This window comes from Channa argus, chromosome 2, assembly GCF_033026475.1.
Source record: "Channa argus isolate prfri chromosome 2, Channa argus male v1.0, whole genome shotgun sequence".
NCBI classification, from domain to species: Eukaryota; Metazoa; Chordata; class Actinopteri; order Anabantiformes; family Channidae; genus Channa; species Channa argus.
In genome coordinates, this window is record NC_090198.1 from 13,420,366 (window position 1) to 13,441,261 (window position 20,896).

Below are 20,896 nucleotides of genomic sequence, written 5' to 3' on the forward strand. Positions count from 1 at the left end.
TTCTTATGTTTGTGGTAGTTTAAAAACTTGTCTCTGTGCTCAGGAGTCAGTATGAAGTGGTGCAGTGTGGGTGCATGAAAGTGAAATATTTATCACATTTATTTTTGTGAAGATGAGGTTTTGTGAGTGAGATTAATATAAAACAGTCACAAAGGATTATTTGGAATACAGCAACAAGAAAGCATTAGCATGCAGGCCTGGTCTTGATCCTGGCATTAAAGTGACTTGTTTTTCAGCAAATTCAAGAACCGTAAAGACCAAGCTCATCGGCACTGTCACCTCAGGAATCAGTGAATATTGTAGCAGGACAACATGCATTGATAAAACATTGGCTCTGTGTTGCTATTTTAATGGTATGTAGAATGATTTTATTTCCCACATATATTTTCTAACAGCCAGATGTAACGTTTTTCCATCTCCATTACTTTGTCGACCTCAGGCCAGACTGTGCAGGCTGTGCTGAGTGAAATGGACCTTAAAGTTTTCTCCAACTAAAAAGAAAGAGTCAGGGACACAGCGGTTGGACAGACCTGTAGCTGCACTTGCAGAATCATCTGCATGTGTCTCTCCATTCCAGCCCAGATGCCAAACTACTGGCATATTCTTCACAGCTCAAACAATTTGCTTTAAAAAAAGACTTGAAATTGCTACAACACACAACACAGTCTCTGTAGGTACGATGTCTTTAAATAGAATTGTTCACTATCTCTTACTAAAGGAATCAGATATATGTTTCAGAAATGGACCTCCATCATATACCAAATCCAGTTCTTGTAATTGTCTGATTGGGATCAAACAAACATGTTTGTTTGTTTGTTTTTTACTCGGATTTAGAAAATTAAATTTTGCAATTAAGCAAAAAATATTGAAAGAATTCAGTATTCTCTCCAGGATTGTATTCTTACAGATGAAAAGGCTCTGAAATGCAATTCCTGACACTAGGGGATCCTTCAACTCTACACTCTAACCAAACTGATGAAAGCTTTGAGTTTTAGTAGCTGTTGAACACAGTGTCTCCCAACCATTCAATGATAAGAAAACTCTAAAATGCCTTTTTTTAACTTCTACATTTTGTTGTGTGTTTCTGTTTTGTTTACTATTCCACTAGAATAAAAAACCCAACAGCAATTTAAAGCTATAACTATACAGCACTGGTTGTAACTTTTTATCAAATGTATAGTACTGCAATTTATTCAGAGAATTTAATGAGGCCATTGAGCTTTACAGAGAAAATTGTAATCCAGTCTAAATTGTTCAGAAAAAGATTTGTGTAAAACAGAACTGAGCACTGAAGCCACATTAGTGGGAAGATTAGTTGAAGTTTATGTGGTGTTTTAAATTGCAGCTTTTACTTAAATGCACCTTATTTTGTTTTTATATACAGTAAATCACAGTGACTCTGAGGCCCCTTGTTTTCTTTTGTGTTGTTGAAAAGTGGGCTACTCTGGACTCCCTCTCTCTGGGGGGTGGGCTATGGGGATGGACTTTACTGCACACAAAGCAGAGGTCTTAGTCTGCACTCCTTCTTAGAAGTTAGCTACATATGTCAGTGTCACCATTATAGCCTAAATCTTATTTACCCATGTGACCTGTGCAGGATGGACAAACATACTGCAGGAGGAGACCCTGTGACTGCGGAGACCCTGAGGAGGATCTGTTCTGCTGCCCAGGTTGTGACAACAGGCCCAGCAGCCATTGTCTGGATCAGAGCGGACGCACACTCTACCGCAGCGGGGCGTTCTGGCTGTATGGCTGCCAGCAGTGCCACTGCATGGTCCGTACACACAAACACACACATTCACACAAAGCTAATCACTGTTTATCTGCCAACGCATATGAAGGATGACCTTCCTTTTAAATTACTCTATGTGGGGAGGAGAAACAGATGACATCAAATCTCACAGAATCTCCTCATCAACATGAAGCTCAGAGCTAGGCTTTGTTTAATAACTGGCCATGATCTGCTGCTCTGCTGTGTGTGTGTGTGGAAGGCTCAGATAATTGCCACCTCTTTAATTAGACACGTGGCAACAAATCAGCATGTGAGCTGTAACTGCAGATTTTAGATCAGCTGATTAACACAAAAGCCCCCATACAGAAACATTTCTGTCACCTTTCTTTCTCCTCTCTCTGCGTCTGTGCAGGAGGGGGAGGTGGACTGCTGGCCCCTGGTTTGCCCCGTGCTGATGTGCGAGTACACGGCAGTGGCCGAGGGCGAGTGTTGCCCGCGCTGCGTCACAGACCCCTGCCTGGCAGACAACCTGTCATATGACATTCGACAGACATGCCAGGACCCTACAGGTGTTGCCCGCCTCAGTGGAGACACATGGCATCTGCCCAACTCACCCTGCACCACCTGCAAGTGTAAGGTAAGCTAAAGCAGCAACAACAAGCACAGAGAAGCTTTGCTTTACTGTGCGGCAGCAACATTTGATGTGACAACGGCGTGACTAATTAAAGGCTTAATTAACAATTCACTAGGAGGGCCTGGATAGGTGAATGGTGGGCCTGCATACCACACAACCACAGTGTACCTCATGTTTTGTGTGTACTCTCTACTAGGACCTACCTAATAAAGACACAAATGCCAACAAAATAATTAACTAATGAATTAATCAATCCCTGCAGCTCAAGTGTCGAAACCTCATGTGGTGATAGAAGCTGATATAAGTTTTTAAACTTGGAAGTACTTTTATAATGATATTAACATTAATTGTAGGCATAACGAGCTGTTGGTACCAAAGACATGTTTGGGGGTGGAAACTGTCCTATAATGCAGTGAGTTTAGCTCATTTTTGCTGCGGGATATGCAATCTTTGTCTTTCTTCCGAAATGAATTCCAGAAAAATCTGTCACAGATGATGCAAGAGACATACAATCTAAATAAAATGAAATAGAATAAAATATGCAGATTACTGTGTCAGGAACATGTCACCATAACTCATCTCCACACATTTAGTAAAAATATTCTGTTGTCCTACAGTTCTGCAGGTTTTTTTTAGTTTGGGCAGTCAGAATATACATTAACCAAAAGAGGCAAATAAAATATATGAACCTAAAACATTTTATTATTTTGAATTGTGGTTACATAAGCTGTATCAACAGATTTTGTACACATCTACAACAAACATACAAGTCCCAGCCAGTGGCAGTGACATGTCCACTCACTTGCACTGATTTGGTCACAGCAAGTGTCAGCAAGTTATAGCTGCTTGTCAGGTCATAATGTATTGAGCAATGCAGATGGTTTATGTGCTGATGTTTTGAGATATTGGCTTAAGAAACAATGGACAATTTTTCAGTGAAAAGTGGTTCCATTGGAAGCATGTGACACCACAAGAGAGAAATCTGCAGATCATCCACAAAAACTGGGACCTTGTCTGTGGAAAGACATATCGCTGTTCAGTTGCCAGTATTCGTCACCTGCGTTCACTTTCAAAGTAGTGAAGAAGCAGCATAACTCTCAGAGAGTGATTTCTCAAAAGCATAGCAGACACAGTATTCCTGAAACTGAATGACTATTTCGTTTGCTGGGAAGATAAAACAGTATGTTATTTTGTCATGTGTTTAAATGGAGCCTTTACTAATACAGTAATACATCAGGTTCACATCGCTCATGCTTTATTAAGCCTGTCCATGTTGACTGATTATGGCCAGACAGGCTCTGAACTATGTTGCTATGTTAAACCTGCAGAGCCTATGATAATGCTCTAAAGTATATTTAATAGTCTCTTTATGTCTCTCTTTCTCCTACTTCTTGTCTTTCCATGCTGTGCTGGTCAGAATGGGAATGTTTGCTGTTCGGTGGATCTCGACTGCCTTCAGAACAACTAAGCTCTCCTCCTCGTGTCCTCCTCTTCCTACCATTCTCCACTCCTCCTCCTTTTCACTGCGGTACTGCCACACCCCTTCCACCATCTGACGACTCTCCCCTTGGATTCATAAGACAGGCTCACACCCACACGTGTGCATGCCAGCGTGTGCACTGAAAATACAAAAACACTCTGGACAGGCCGAGGTGTTGAGGCTGTGCTTTTATGCCGTTACTCTGTCGACTAACAGAGTGCGAGTGAGTGTTTGTTAATGTGGCTCAGGAGGAGACTGGGGCAATTGTCGTTCTCACCAAGGTCACTGTGTTGTGTATGTGTCTTTTTGTAGTTGCCATTTCACTACATGTCTTGAGGAAATCTGTGTAGCGTCTCAAACCCCAAACCAGACACAAATAGCTGAGTGTTGTGAGTGAGATTTCAGTTAAAAAAAGGTTTTACAGCTGGACAGATGTTGAGGTGCTCCGGCTGTCTGTGTTGCCTAAACACAGGCTCGCTACTGCTAGGTCACGTACAGAATGTGGTCACGCATCCTCTTTCAGTACAATGCTGTATTTTACTGAAATGAGAGAGTGTTTAATGTTGAAATAAAACCTTGGAAAGTAAGTTCAGTTCTGACCATGCAGCTTCGGATCCATCTCAGGACCAAATGCTATTATGGGAACGCTGTTCATCTTGTTTCGTCCAAATAGTTTTCATATTTTACCATCACAAAAGAAACTGTAACTCTAAACTCTAACTTTTGGGAAGAACTAATTTGTCTTTTTTGCTTAATCGTTTATAATATTAATGATGAAGATCAACTCCTGGGGCCAGATGTATAATTGAGGGTAAAAGACAAAACCATGCATTCGACTTTTCTTACACAAACTGGGATGTAGAAACACAGAGTTTGTGGGAATAAAGGGGCATCCTATGCACACCTAAGACCATGCATACAGAGGCCGTATGAATGTAATGATGATGAGATGATTGAGATATAACAGACATAATCCTATATTAGAACACAGTGTAGGAAAATGTTTGGCTCCAATTTGCAATTTAAAGGCTTTATTTTAAATGACTTTAGAGAAATTAACTTTATTGTTCTTTGATTTACAATCAGTTTTCCTGCCAGTGAACTTTTAATTATAGCCTAAACTGTAAAGGAGACACTTTACATTGATCATCTCATTTGTTAAGGACAAATGAGAAAATAACTCATGATGTTTTATAGATATGTGTGATAAATCAGTGGCACTGTGGCCACAGCCATGTGTAACCGTCATGTATGACAACAGCCTCTCTGGGGCTGTTATGGAATATTGGCGATGACACACATCAGTACATCAGTTAAATTGTGCTTCCTTTTTCTTTTCTGCACATTGACACGACTAATGGGGGTTCAGGGGCATTTCTACTTCCACTTATACCTAATTGTGGAAGTGGAAATTGGACTCATGCACATACAATAATTTCCAATGCGAATGAGATGTATAAAACACAATCAGATCCTGATAATACATATGCATATTTCTGTGCAGTTTTAGTCGTGCATGTACACAGCTTTATGCATCTTGCCTGTGGACCTGATGCTGACACAGTTAAAATCACTGAGGTGTCTCAGCTGCGTACCGCATTGTTCTTAGACTAAAACAAAAATCAAGACTGTGGGAAAGAAGAAAAAAAATTATTAATTTTGTGAATCCAAAGGTTTATGGTTTTCAGCAGTGCAGTTTTTTTCTAACAAATGGCTGTGCGTACACTATAACTGAGTACACACCTGTGCAATGTCACAGAAATGTTAAATGTTTTAAAACTGTACAGATTTGTATGGTGTCATTGATGCGCAGGTGGACTGAATCTGTTGTCAAAATAAAGGAAGGCATACATGTTTCTAAGTATGTAAATCTATTGTGTCATAGTGAGCAGACATGGTTTGTCACATATTACCGGATTCTCCTCATATTTGTTTACTTGTTTATTTATTAGGAACCCCATTAGCTTCCACAACAGCGGTCTTTAATCTTCCTGGGGTCTACATCCGCTCTCACACTGCAGCCCTTAGTACCCACAATTTATTGTAAGCTGTTCCACATTTCAGTTTAATATTTCATGTATTCTCTTTAACTCATGAAATTTATGAAATATTAAGACTATTTATTGACCTAAAAGTTTGCCAGACATCCATCATCATGAGTCAACTTTAATTGAAAAACTGGCTTTCGTCATGTTTTAATTTTGACTATAATTTAATACTTTTGTTTGAGGACAAAATCTTAATGAAATCATACGTTAAGGACTTACAAGTAAGGATGATAACTGATGTTTTCTCATAATTAAGTTACTCTCAATTATACAAGTGTTGCTAAAGCTTTGATTTTGGACAAATAGCTCTGCAACGCATCATTATTTTTGGTCGTAGTTGAGTACGATAATCAGCTGTGTGGGGCTTCGAAAGTAAGCAGAGTTTAAAATTCTCTCTTGAGTCTGGTTGTTTATTGTGTGAGTTAATACCCTCATTTGTACAATTCAGTGTGTCCTGCCCTTTGTCTATTGCCTTAGATATACTTGCTGTTTACCAATGCAAATGCTTAGAAAATGCCAGCATCGTGTGCATCAATGTTAACACACTTCCATGCAAACTTTGTATATTGTATGTCTGGAGGATTTTAAAGGTTAGCCACGAGGAAGCAGATCATCTCTGACTAAAAACAGAATTTCTTCTTACTGAAAATTTACATTTCCACAACATAGACAGAAACCATGGCCACACCTAAATGAGTTTAAGATCACATCAGAGAAAAGGAAGACATATGTAAATGGCAACTCTTATAGGTCTTAGAACTTTAACTGGAAATTCCTCATTTTCATGTGTCCACACTGCAGGAACTAAAAATCATAATGGTTTTTAGAAAATTGTTTTGAGGAACATTTTGACTTGCAAAGTAGGTACTTTTTCAGCTGAATTGGAACTGTGTTCAAGCTAATCGGCCAAACACTTAGCCACTGCAGAGGAGGGTCAAAGGTGTCATTTTCTTTCTAGGACTGCTGCTTTGTTATGTTTTGATATTTTTTCATATGGAAAAATATCAATTTAAATTAAGAAGATGTGGTCAGTTTAGTCAGACTATGTGTTGATAACTTTGATCACCGTGAGGCAGCGGTGATCTCAGCAGCCTGTAGCTCGGCTGTAGAGAGCACTGCCGGGTCTGTGTCTTCCACACAGAGAACAGCCACTACAGTGACAGTGGAGACTTTGAGAATATTTTGCAAAATCCTATTGCTTTATTAAGTTTACGATATTAATTGCATGCAAGAAAGTTCCACTTTAGACCTAGAAGAATTGATCTGTTTATGCAAATTTTGCTTAGATCTTACGATGCAGATCTCAGCACCACGTGATCAGCTCTGCCAGGGGAGACTGTAATGATCTCAGAACCCTGTAATCTGGTTCTAGAGACCATTTCCCAGTCTGTGTTGCCACAGAGATGAACAGGTGTGCTGTGGTGATCTGTGGGTGAGGCTCAAACCTGTTGTAATTTTAAACTTTGTCTTTATTCAGTCTTAATATTTTTTCATGCAAATAAGCTTCCTTTTGGATTTAAAACATAAGGTCAGTTTATCCAGATTTATAAATTTGATCCAGATCTTACAATGTAGATCTGAGAACCACTCTATCAGGGGAGAAGACACTGATCTTAGCAGTCTACAGCCCAGCTCTGCCATCATTCCTGGGAGGTGACTGGCCTTATTTCAGCAAAACATTTAATTTACTTCTGGCTTGTGTTTATAAAGTTTTAAAATCTTATAATAAATCATAAAACATAAAAGCTGGAGTAGGTATGAATATGGCGTGCCTTACTGTTAGTTTGCCTGAATGAAAAGTGGACAAAATGTGTTTTATTGGATATTATTTAATCCAATCCAACTTTATTTAGAAAGCACCTTAAAATATAATATGTGCGTACTGACTGTTGGCTAGTCTGCACTGCTTCTGGCAGTGCAAAGTCGAACTGAAAAAGGGTAGCACCCTGGGGGGTGGTCCCCAGGAATAAGTCCTGTTTGGTGTAAAAGGGCTTAATTTAAGTTTTTTCCAAAATGTGTATGCTTTTGTTGCGGTGATTCAAAGCTGCTACTGAGATGATTAAATTCTGTCCCACTGATCATAAAGTACGTGGTATAGTACCTCATGTACACATATCTTTGATTTCTTAGAACGAGTACATCTGATGCTGCAAATCAAGCTTTTGTCTGTCCTGCTGAGCTATAAATAATTCTGTCTCAGACATTTTTTTTTTTTTAGATTCATTCCTTTCAAATAGGCTAACTGCCAGATAGCTACTTATAACAGTCATGATATCAAAAGCATATGAAAGAAAGTGTGATGATGAACTTATTTCTGCAGGGCAGAACAAGCACCAGCCACAGCTGTTGATTAAATCAGCAGAGCTTGTGGTTAGACTACTCCGGCACCTCAGCTCTGAACCATATAGCGCACACAGAGAATGGCAGAAAAGCATAAAAAGGAGAAAACAGGAGAGAGTGTGGATAATTAAAGCCATGCCACGCAGCCGTGCACTTGAGTATGCCAGGAGGTCACCAAGTGTCAAGTCTGTTTACAGATGGCCAGGCTTATTAAGGCAGGAGAGTCCAGTGCTGTGATGCTACTCAGCTCTCCTGCCCTGTCCTCTCCTCCACACCTCTCTCCATTATCCCCTAGCTTGTCTCGAGAGCAGTAACGATTCCCTCAAGTGTAATTGTTATAACCCTGTCTGTCCATCACTGTCGCGTCCCCACCCCGACCCCCACACAGCAAACCAGAGGGATTTTCTAACACAGTCTCCAAATTTTCTGAGCTCAACACAAACCGTCTAAACAGAGAGACTTATGGTTTGCCTCAGACATGTTTTCCCTGATAACCGCAAAACTATGACATGCCTGGATGGCTGTGGATCAGTGGGTAGAGCAGTCATCCACGAACCCCGGGGTCAGTGGTTTGACTCCCTGTCCTCCTGGCTACATGTTGAAATGTCCTTGGGCAAGACCCTGAACAACAAAGTTGTCCTCAGTGTCTGCTACTAACGTGTAAGTTGCTTTGCAAAAAGGCACCTGCTAAATGACTTCCACCTTCAGGCCATGTGTAAAGGGTATTCAAAAAGTCAATAAGATTTTTCCATTGGCATAAGGATTATTATGCAAAATTGGAATTGTGATTTTAAAAAAAGATTAGTGCTGTGATACTTAAGGTTTTTGTTTTAGCAAGATTGTCTTTACAGATGAACACATTTATGATTTTTGAAGTTTGAACACAGTCACCAGAAGTAAAAAGTGATTGTTACTACACTACAGTCACATGACGCTAGCACCATTAAACTTTCAATTTTTAATTTGATTTGGCGTAGTTTCCTCTTCCAAAGAAGCCTTTCTTCTGATATAGCTAGTGATCCTATAAACTTTAAACAGTAGTGACTTTAAACACGGATTACTGACTACATGACATCAGGACGCAAAAACTCAAAAACACTGCAAGTGAAGTACCAATACATTTAATGTTGTGGGGAAAAAAGGTAAAAATGTCCTAACTATATGTTAATTACATATAGGAATTGTATGAGGAATTGTAAAACCGCTTTCCGAGCACAGCATAGTCGTGGTCTTGTCCATGCTGTTGTTTGTTTGCTACTCCTACTTGTTTTTCTGTCAGCACAGTTGCAGATTCCAGGACACATCTCCTTGCTCCAGAACAATACTTTTGCTTGCTCATAATGAAAAAAACCTTCCACAGATGGAGAAAATATAGGAGTCAGCCACAAAAAAATGTGTGTTTAATATTTTGCTGTACACACTGACTAGATTGCAGCTATACATCTTCATACGCAGAAAGCTGGGATGCACTGTTTGTTCTGATGTGTTCTGATATTCTGTGAGCTGTCGAATATGGCCAGCACGTGTTTTCCAATGCTTCCCTATCTATGTATTTCACATTGACATTAACACCCTCGTTTGGTTTTCTTAGATTATCTATTTTTAATCAGTTGGAACACTAAAGGATATTGGTATTCCCCTTTAAGGTCAGGGTTAATGCTCAGCTCCACACTACATACTGTACCTTTTGTCGCATCATTTTCCATGTCCCAGACAAATTTTTGAGACGTAACACAAAGAGTATTTTTTTGTGAGCAGTCCAATGCTGGAAAGCTCTTGTAAAGGTTGGAACATGTGTGAAACAAGAGATAAACAATATCCAGCCAGAGCACAACAGCCATCTGAAGGCAAAAGAAGAAAAAAGCAGTGGAAATGTGACTACAGACTTAATTCTTGTGTGTTTTCGCTCCAGTCTAGGACCTTTCCAAACAGAAAACTGCTGTCATCAGTACACCCCACCATTTGTGCACCCCCATGACAATATAACAACAGTCTATAAAAACTCTTGTACTTAAGGCAATACAGCAATTGAGAGATTTTGAAACTGTTATAATGGAAATGCTTTGTTACAGTTTCTGTAGAATTGAAATCTGTTCTGAGTGAGTGATCTTGGTCTTTGAAGTTTAAAATACATTTTATTCGCTTCCTGCTGACCTTCTGCTATTTAACGTCAAACCAGTTTGTGTTTCTGCTTGTGTCTCTGATCCCTCGCAGAAAAATATTTTTCTATCCCCTTCATGCACCAAGTGTATTGTTTGGCAAATGGGATGCTGGTTTTGGGCTTGTAGGGGAGACAGCGGTGTGCAACAACACATGCCATCGCTCTGACCTTCAGGCCACAATATCCTGTGTTGCATCCTTGTTTTGTTTACAACCACATTTGTTTGTAGTATTTTTTTCTCGTCCATTTTCACAATGCTTCTTGTAAAACTAACTGTGCACACACAAAAGAAAAACAAATGATGTAAATGGTATCTGTACCCATCAAAGTTTAACACAGCAATCAAAGGCAGACAGTTGTACAAAAGATCTCTGAACAAGGTTTTCAGATTGTTCCACTGATTGATTTATATGAATAATATGAAACATGACTACTGTAAAACAATATTTGCAAGTCTGTGTGTAAATGTTTTACATACTGACAATATGATGAAATTATACAGTTTTCTAATTATTGTGTTCTTGAAAAACATGTTAATTTTAGTGAACTCCTTTTTCTTTTTGTGGAATAGGTTTGTTTTGCTGTAAATACTGTGTAAAGCGAATGGGTTTATGGACAGAGAGTAAGACAGTGTGAATAATTCTCACTACCACGTTTTCTTAGGATCTGAGCATTGTCAGTTGAGTATGTGAGAGAAAAGCTACATTTCTATTGTTTTTACTATTCGTTTATTTTTCTATTCTTGCCTTAACCCTTTCAGTATCTGTCATAGTTTAAGGTCTCCACTCTTTAAGGCAGTATTATGGACTGGATGTATAGATCTCTGCTTGTGTCCCTCACTGAAAGCATCAACAGAAGGAGAATTTGGAAATCAGAGTGAGTGTAAACCGGCGTCTCTTCTCTTTTCAAGAGACGAGAAGCTTGGAGAGCCTCTTCATCGGAATGATAAGTCGTTTCTTTCTATTTTTTTTCTACACGTCTGTATGAACTGAACTGAAAAGTCTCTTCATGAGAACCAGACAAAACAGAACTATGTACACATGTAAAAAAAAAATGTTGAAAATGATGTTCTTGATTCAGTTCCTACAAAAAACAAGCCATTGTGTTTCTTCTTTAATGTCTTTCTTTTTAAAAGAATCAGTTTTGGACCTTATAAATTCCAATGTGCTTGTTGATGTCTTGGATAAAGTAATACAGCGGAGGGATTTCCCAGGTCTAGTTAGTGTCACTTCTCCAGATCCGAGTTGCCAACCTAATTGTACTCAAAGGGTTAAGTGTCATTTAACTTAAAGACTGTGTTGTGATAAGAGTTTGCTGTAAAAAATTAAGTTAATAAATATTTTAGTTGTTTATTTGCATATTTGAGTATTTAGCTTCACAATGTGATGATGAGTAGCAGTTGAACTTTTAGGTTCACTGGCAGATGAGTTGTGCTTTAAAGCCAGACAAACACCTTTATGTGTCATGTCTGCTGCTTCATCTGCGGCTGCTCCCTCTAGGGGTTTCCCCTAAAGGGTACTTATAGTACTTTTTTAACAGTTGTGTACAATATTGTGACTCAAGCTATATGTTTCAGTCAGCTTCCTCACTCAGCCAGAACCTCAGACTTCACTGTACCGGTCGCTCTACTCTACTGTACAGGTCATGCATTTGTTCGCCACAAGGACCTCAAACTGAACAGCAGTTCAAACCCTCGGGTCGGGTTTGTACAGCAACAGTTCCTATAAAGTTTATTTAAAGATGGCTGTAGCTTAGTGTTAACAAAAAGAAAGAAACATGGTATCATGGTATATATTTTTTTGATTTCACAATAAAAGGAGAACAAGAAGGGGAAAATCAATGATATGTGGTTGTGGATGGATGGAACGTGTCACACGTTATGAGTCTGTTCACCAGCAAAATCCTGGATATCACAGCAGTCTGCGTCATCTGAAACATTAAAACCACTAGGTGGTTTAACCATATGAAGCTAAAATAATATAGTACAGTATAATATATGTACAATATAATATAGTATAATAATAGTACTCAAATAACTTGTAAGTCACTTTCGATAAAAGCATCTGCTAAATAACTGTAATCATAACTATATTATATTATATTATAATATATATTATAATAACAACTTTACCCCTATTTATATAATGTATTTTAAGAGCAGTCATGTGGAAGTACTAACTTTGCAAAACAGTGGACCAAAATTTGTTACATGCCGGAAATACAACTGATTGATGAGGAGCAGGATCATTAGTCATTTGGTGATTAATTAGGCTGCAGGACCCTGCTCACACTGCACCTGTCAAGCTGAAGTTTCTAAAATCAGATGGAAACCGAATTGGGGCAAAAATCTGTCCAAATCTATACAGCGTCTGCCTGCGTAACAATGCGATAAAGTAATAATACCCTTTTACTTAATGAAATGTTGAGTATTTCCTATATATTTATATACTGTGGAAAATTATAATTCATTAAATCATTTTACTTAGGTTTGCACAAAAAGAGTAAATATAGTCAGATGGTACATAAGACAAGTGTTACCCAGCACTACTGCGTGGTAAAACCACGAGACCACTGGGTCACAAAGGGTCACATTACCACCCACAGGCAGCTTTAGCGAAAGACGTGTTTTCAAATGAAAGCCAATCCCAGCAGAGGGATTCAGTCCTGGTAAGAACTTTTTCATGTTTCTTTTATGAATACTGCTGTTTTTCATGTCCCTCTGGAAATGTATGAAAGGGTGCATTGCAATAAAGAGAAGTCCAGGCCTTTGATTCTTTAATGGAGTGGTGCTGTGCTGCTAACAGGAGCAGGTACAGAAATGCTTTTGAAGCTACATCTTGGTCAAAAAAGTGAAAGCTGCACAACGTGAAACCAATGTTTTTCTACAGCATTATAATCAATAAAAGAAATAACACAGACCACTGAAATGATAGAATACTCACATTTACTGAAATAGGTGTTCTCAAAACAGTAGGAAGTTACTCCTGACTCTATAAAACTAGGATTTTCGCTAATCTAGCAAGAGCTGCTGGCATTTTTCATTTCTTAGTAAATGCATTAACTTTGATTTTTTTCAAATCACTCAAGTCCAACTTTTTAAGCCACCCTGTGTAATCTCTGAAAGAAGATCTAGCACATTCTTCCTATTACAAAAAGCAGAGTTCAACAGTAGTAAAACTCATTCTTGCTTCAGCTGAATGCAGGTAAGGATTTTCCTCAAGTTTTATATGTTATTCTGTACTAAAGAGATAACTACTAATCACTTCACTGACTTGGGCCCTACTTGTTTTATTCTAAGTTTTGCATGCAAAGTCACAAAAACTACACAACTTTGCTTCCAAACCAAGGAATTATTGCTCTTCTTTCATTCTGAAATAAAGCAGGTATAACCTCCATGCTCAGTATTGAACTTGTTGAACCTTTTTCCTCTCGAAACTTGTTTTAAAATGTTGCTTCTGTTTTGCTGCTTGTTTCACAGCATCACTGAAGCTATTGCCAAATTCGATTGAAATCTATCCAACAGTTATTAAAATTTCAGTTTCACTCACTAGACTGAACTTCATGGTTCAAGTATAACAAAGTCAACAGGATTCATGTTCTTGAGATCATGGATATCTGTAAATCAAATAGTCTGCAGTCTCGAAATCCTTTCACACTAGATGTCCAACTCCCACTTGGCCTCCTCACTGTGGCATCCTCACTAAGAGATGCTCCCCACAAAGCAATTCTGATTCCTAAATGTTTCCAAAGCCTATATAGTGTATATATACTAAAAGTATAGAATTACACACCAATATCAGATGTAAATACTGGGGGGGTGTAAAATATTTATTAATGCCATGCACTACCGTATATGAACTTTATTATACATTTGTGTGACATGTGTTGTTGTTAAGGTAAAAAACTAATTCTCTGAAATAAATCTTAGCTCATACGCACTAGAGATTTCATCAGTCCCAGTGCATCTCCATCAGCACCTGCCTGCTTACACATCAGTGTGAAAGCCTTTATCTTAGATAGTGAATTTAGGTGCCTCTGGAATATAGGAAGCTCTGCGGTAACACTGGGGAGGGTTCAGTCAATTAACCTGCCGTCACTCAGCTGTAAAGCAAGTGGACTTTTCTCTCCACTCTGTCTATCATGGTCATAGTGACTGGTCGCCTTGTGCTCCCTGTCCATCCCACCTCCCGCTCCTCTCGGCTTGGGGTGGCACCACGCAAAGGTGCTTGCCATTCAATGGGCTGGAACTATGGAGGACACCGCAGAGTTGATGGAGTGACTCGCACCACAATACCTCTCATCTACTGTATAGACCTTGTGAGGAGGGAGAGTGGGAGGAGCTAGAGCTAGTCCTCTGCATGAATGGGGAGAGACTTAACAGCAAACAATTAAAAATTGCTTCTTCAATCAGCTTTAATTAAACTTTAAGAGATGTCTCGCTGTCCCTGATAGATTTGTTGGTTTAGAACAACAGAAGATAGAGAGCCATTTAGCCTAACTTCAGCAAAACAAAAAGTAACTCTAACAACCGCCCCCACCAACCGCTCCCCCGTCTCCTCCATCAGCAGTCAAATCGATCATCTTCTCCTTTTTCTATTGACATTTCATGAAAACCCAGAGCAGGTAGATTGCAATGCAGGAGGCAACAAATACATGTGCTCCACTTCAGGCTGTGAAATAACACATAAACTACGTGCATGCTGCCCATGTTATTACAGCAAGGATTAAGCTGCTTAAATACCTTATCGACACCCTGACCAATCAATGGCTGTATAATTAAAGAGTGCAGCTGAGCCAGTGACAAGTCGAACCACACCGCCATTAATGACCTTTGGTCACATGTAGCAGCTACAGTGAGTGTTTGTTTAACCCATCTAGTGTGTATCTAAGCATAGTTAATGTATTTTATTGATCCTTTCATCTTGCCATCACTTTACCAAAGTTGAGTAAAGTTTGATTATAAGTCACAAATAATTGTTTGATATGTTATACAATAAGAAAGCACCAATAAAATAAAGAAGACTTTAAAAATATCAAATCAATTAGAAACGAATCAAGCAACTGTGAAATTTGGAAAAAGAATTAAGATATAACTGAAACTGGAATGTAGCTTTCTGCTAATGGCACAGGTCTATGGCATTTAACCTATGGCTGTTCCTACTCTGCTGTGTTGGAGAGGCCTATACCAGCATGCCAATGAATTGCTTTGGCTTTTTAATTCCAGCACTGATCGAATTTTCCCCTTCACATTAAAAGCGCAGATTTAGTTTTAAAAAGTAGTCTGCATATACCAACAGATACAATAATTACTGGTATCTAGTGGGCAGTTCACCGTAGCTAAGTAAAACATTTTCATAAAGCACTTGAGAAGATGAATACGGTACAGAAGGTTGAGGGAGGACAGTGAGAGATCTATACACAACTGTAAAGGAGAATGAGCACTGACATTTAAATGAGGATGTGTGAGCCTGTCAAGATTCATTTAGTTTGCTAAGTGTTTGTCATTGTGTAATGTTCAGGTATTTCTTGCTCAATGTTTGAATATACTGGTCTGCATATATTCACAGTGACGTGACAGGGGTAACCACCCCCTATAATATAAGTCACAGGGAAAAAAAGTTTTTAATAACCAAAATATATACCTATTCCTAGCCAACGCAGAGCTAAAGCTAAAGCTTAAAGAAATACAATTGTACAGAGGAAATGGCTAAAATAAAAGTTAAAGGGTTTAACTGCAAATGCTCAAATAAAACTCTTTGGAGCAGGAGGAGAAGCCCTGGCTGAGCTGGTTAGGAGCTGTATTTCACATGTGTGAACTCTCATAATTAATTGCCCTACATGTGATTAGTATAGTTCAAATAGATTATTAGCTACTAGATGGCATATCTGCAAACATGTTGCCTGGGCCTGCAGCCCACTTGGTGTACCATTACCAGTAATTGGAGGTGAGATTCTGATAACCTAATTAAAGTCCCCATCAATATTTTTTAGCTCAGGTTTGCAAAACACAGTGACAGGCTTTTGAGCTGTATACCTGTAGAGCTTCTGCTTCATTCTGGTTAACAGCTTTTCTAATGCTATTGTCATCTCTTCCCACTTGTATTCCAACATGTGGGAAAACACACTCAGCTCCTCCCTGGTGTTTGCTGGGATAAGTGAATCAACAATCAAATCAATAAAACTGCAACACTTAATATGCAAAATTGGGAATCAAGCTAGCAGTAGCATGACACTCTAAAGACGTCCACATAAGGCATCAAATACTGATGATGTGTCAAAGCCTGTGGCCTATCAGAGATGGGCATAAATCAATTTGGATGTGCATAGGACACACTTTCACTTTAGCATGTGATGCACAGGGTTTGATTTGACTCTTTGACTTGTCTGAGTGGTTAGAAGGGCGAGACTCAATCAAAAGCCTTAAAACCCACTGTGAGTCTATGATACGGGAGGCATGGAGAGCACCTGTCCACAATAAAAGTTATAAAGCTTACTTCCACTATGTATATTGCAGGAGTATCAAGATAAGTAAATCTTAAGGCAGTAAGACAGTCCTTTGGGTAATTTGGTGCTCTGAATTCAATTCAAAGTGACAACAAGTGTCCCAGAATTACCAATCAAAGCGGATGCCCTGTCTAGCTAGGAATGACTCGAGAGCCGAGTAAAAACCAATTAAACCATCAACCGTCAGCCTTCACCATGACCTTCACACACGCTCTGACCAGCGCCATTAATTTTCTGTCACAACTTATTAAGTGATTACATTTATCAATTAGGCAAACAGATTTAAATTAGAGAGAGCATGCTGCCCCGCGGTATAGCCATCCACAAGTGCCAGGGCCCATTTAGAAGAAAAATACTAGACATAAATAAATTCTTTGGAAGAACTTGTATGTCAGGAGGTGTCAGCAGATGTGCTGGTCTCTAATGTGCTTGTTTATCACTGTGTATAGAGAGTGCTGATAATAAGTTGAACAGGCAGCTGGCCTTTATTAAAAAAACATGCATTCACAATCAACTGTTTACAACAGCTCGAGGCTCCCCTATTCCCTCTAATGTTGGCTATGAACAAGACAGGTTCCAAAGACAAAGTGCCACTAAATCTGTTTTTATTTTTCACTTTATCCGGTTGTTTTATAGAGGTCCCTAAATTTCCATATTTGAATGGAAAGCTGAAAATGTTCTGTATTATGTAAATACAGACCTAAATGAATGCTGTTTCTCATTTAAACATTAACCTTATGTTACAGCAGTGTGACACAGCTTCTTGAAATAACTAAAAGAAGTGCTTGCATAACACTGAAGAATTACAGTACATTTAATTATACATTCCCCCAACTCCCTGAGTCCCAACTCTGTTTCTGTGATTCATTTTCCATCGACCCTGCTGTGAAATCCTTCTTTTGGCCCAAAGAGTGAACCTGAGCCAAATGTGGATGATCAATAGACTTTCTATGATAACCTGACAGGTTCTTATTCGTCGTGACGGGTTGCAGCCTCGAGCCCTGCCATCACATTCATCTGCGCTCTCACTGACTGACTTTGAATATTTGGATGTGAATAAAGCAGTCTGTGACAGCAGCCAGTCTGAACTACCACACTACCTCTGTGTAGACTTGGGGATGTACAGTTATTTCTACTAAATGCAAAGATCAAACAAGAAATGTTTGATACCAGATACAAAACTTCAACAGAGTCAAAGGATCAGTTACCCCAAAATCTCAAAAATACCTTTACTGCCTCCTCTGGGGCTTCTTTCCTGGCTTCTGACCCTCAACAGTACGTACTGAGAATACTAGGGCGCCACGCACAATGCTACTGCTTAAGTATTAGAGAGGGAACTGGCAGCTTTTCTTGCCTAAAGTTAACCACACACACACACACACACACACACACACACACACACACACACACACACAGGACTCTGAAGTCAAACTCAGGTCTAGAAAGTCCTGTGCTTTGTACACCTTCCACCTCTCCGCAACTTACTTTTATGCTAATTACAAAAATGTAACCACAGCAGTAATAGAATAAAGTTGTTTGAGACCTCTGTAATTATACACTTATGAAGGCAGAGTAGTTAACTGTTACTGGGATCTTTTAAATATACATGAGACAAAAATGCCTGTTATGCATCCAGATCTGTTAGGCAGACCAAACTTTGTGGATATTATTGTGTCAACAGTAAGTAGCTCTGTGTGATCCCGTGTGCACACACTTATACAGTACACATTAAATTGTAATTATTCATTACAAGCATTGATGTCAAGAGTATTTCACTTGCAAAGATGACAGGTCACTGTATGTGTGTGTGTATGCAAAGGTCTGCTTGGTAAATATGACTGGTACAGATAATTCAACCCTAACTGCGTAATGAGACAGGAAGAAATGTTAAGGGAGCCCTGGCAGAGACATGTAATGAAGCATTGTTTGTGGGATGATAACACACACACACACACACACACACACAGGTAATGAAGCATTGTGGGAGGTTGAGGCTGGCTGCGACTGATAACATCCCGTTGTGCCTGTTGGAGGACAATGGACTGTAGAAATGGAGCCACATGGTCTGTGCACCAAACTCTACTATCATCAACCATCCTCCCTCCCCCAACCGCATGTGCACACACACATGGATGCACCTGAAAGTGTGGCTGAAAGATAACAAGAGGATAAGTTTTATCAGCCAGTATAGATCGTCACCGGCCGAGCCTGATGCGTCCCCCCCAACTAGTTTAATTAAAAAGCACATTGTCATAAAAGGAGAGCAGGAGGACCTCAGTGGGAACAGACTACATATGGATGGCTTCCAAAAATAATGTTACCGTAGCATAGAAGTGTGCCCCAATGGTACCACTGTTTAGATGGCTGAATGATTTTTCATTATGCTCTGAAAGTTTTGTTTACCAGATTACTACACTCTTCAGAATATTCACCACAGTGCACTGTACTTTACTGGTGTTTAAGAGGTGTATTTGTTGCTGGTAGCTAATTATTTTGTGAGCGGATTCGCCAAGGTTCCAAAACACTCTTGTCTTTGGCAGCTCACACAGGCAGAGCAGAATGGGACTGCAGCTCCACTTGCAACACAAATGAAGTTTGTGTTGTTTAATCTGCTTAAGCAGATGGAGAACACCCTCTGAACACTGAAGGCACCTCAGTGTATGCTAGAGTCTAGACAGAATGCTTACCAGCAGCAAAGGTTCAAAAGTTATTGTGTGGTTTTTCATGTTCATAGCGGCTGTTTTGTTTGCTGGAATAATGAAGTGATATTGATACAGCTCAGGCAACAGAGAACTACGAGTACTGGAAATAGATTCTAAGAGTCAATTAACCTCAGCTAGATGGGGGTTGCAATGCATTTGCTTCCAGACTCCAGTCTTGAATTTTGGATCTCTTGCAAAGAAGCCTGAGGAAGAATGTCAGCTTTTCATTATCAAAAAGCTGGCATCCATTTTCCTGAGATAATTTAAATTATATGAAATAAGCAAGGAATTTTCAAATTAAAAACGTGTTTCAGACACGGAACAATCGGAATAAAAAATTGCAACAGGAGGAAATAAAATTTTGATGACACATTTAAGGCTATTTGTGCTTGCTGCATACCTGTATATATTTTATAACCTGACAACTAGCTGGCTCAGTTTGAATGAGTCCAGATACAAGTCAGTTGCAAACCCCAGAGGAAGCATCCTTGTGTATTATGCTTCTTGTTTGTCAGTTTTCTTCTTCTCCTTGACATGTGATGTGATACTGTACATTTATTCTTCATATCGTATCAGGATCTGCCTGCTCTCCAAATCACTGCCAAATGTTATGGCCTTGTTTACAGATAATGGGGTCCCCCAACTTTGTCTCCTAAAAGTCCAACACCAATATGTTTTTATAAGGAATGTATTTACAACTGGTTTTCTGTTTACATAGTGAGGATATGTTGACAACACCGGTAAATATATCTGGTAATAAACATCCAATCTCGCCATATAACAAACTGTACCATAAGTAAGCAGCACTTATTAAAAGCTCCAATAAACAGGAATTGGTACTTTGGCGCAGGTTGTCTCCCCCTACCATTGAATGTGGTTTACTTTTACAAAACTGTCCTAAATGCTAGCCGGGGATATTCTAATATAATGTGCGTTCTAACTTGCCAGCGTTAAAACAAAGTTGTCTCTTGAAACAAATACCTGTGCTCAGACAATTTTTATCTTGTGAGTCAAAGCTTCAGTAAACAGAAAAAGAACAGCTTTCCAAAATAACCTTAAAAACACTTTTCTAGACAAAAACAAAAACTTGGCTGCCAAGCAAAACAACACAGCTACAACACAAGAGCAAATATTACCACTTCCAGCATCTTGTGTGTTATTTGGACAGTTTGGTGTATTTACTAAACCTCTGTCAACATATGTGGACAATCAACAGTGTTGGAAAGTAATGGAGTACTTTGTTATGTAGTTCAGTACATCTTTCATGTATCTGTACTTTGATTGAGTAGATTTAG

General features: G+C 39.1%; 1 protein-coding gene across 3 annotated transcripts in view; it reads left to right on the forward strand.

Moving 5' to 3' along the window:
* LOC137116597 (protein kinase C-binding protein NELL1-like) overlaps positions 1 to 11,747 on the forward strand; it is a 206,590-nt gene extending 194,843 nt beyond the window's left edge. For all 3 annotated transcript variants that reach the window (XM_067495587.1, XM_067495590.1, XM_067495589.1), the window contains 3 exons: positions 1,598 to 1,774; positions 2,145 to 2,369; positions 3,784 to 11,747. In XM_067495587.1, the coding sequence (XP_067351688.1) occupies positions 1,598 to 1,774; positions 2,145 to 2,369; positions 3,784 to 3,834 (453 nt within the window). In that variant the 3' untranslated portion in view covers positions 3,835 to 11,747. The remainder of the gene's footprint in view (positions 1 to 1,597; positions 1,775 to 2,144; positions 2,370 to 3,783) is intronic.
* The last annotated feature ends 9,149 nt before the right edge of the window (positions 11,748 to 20,896 follow it).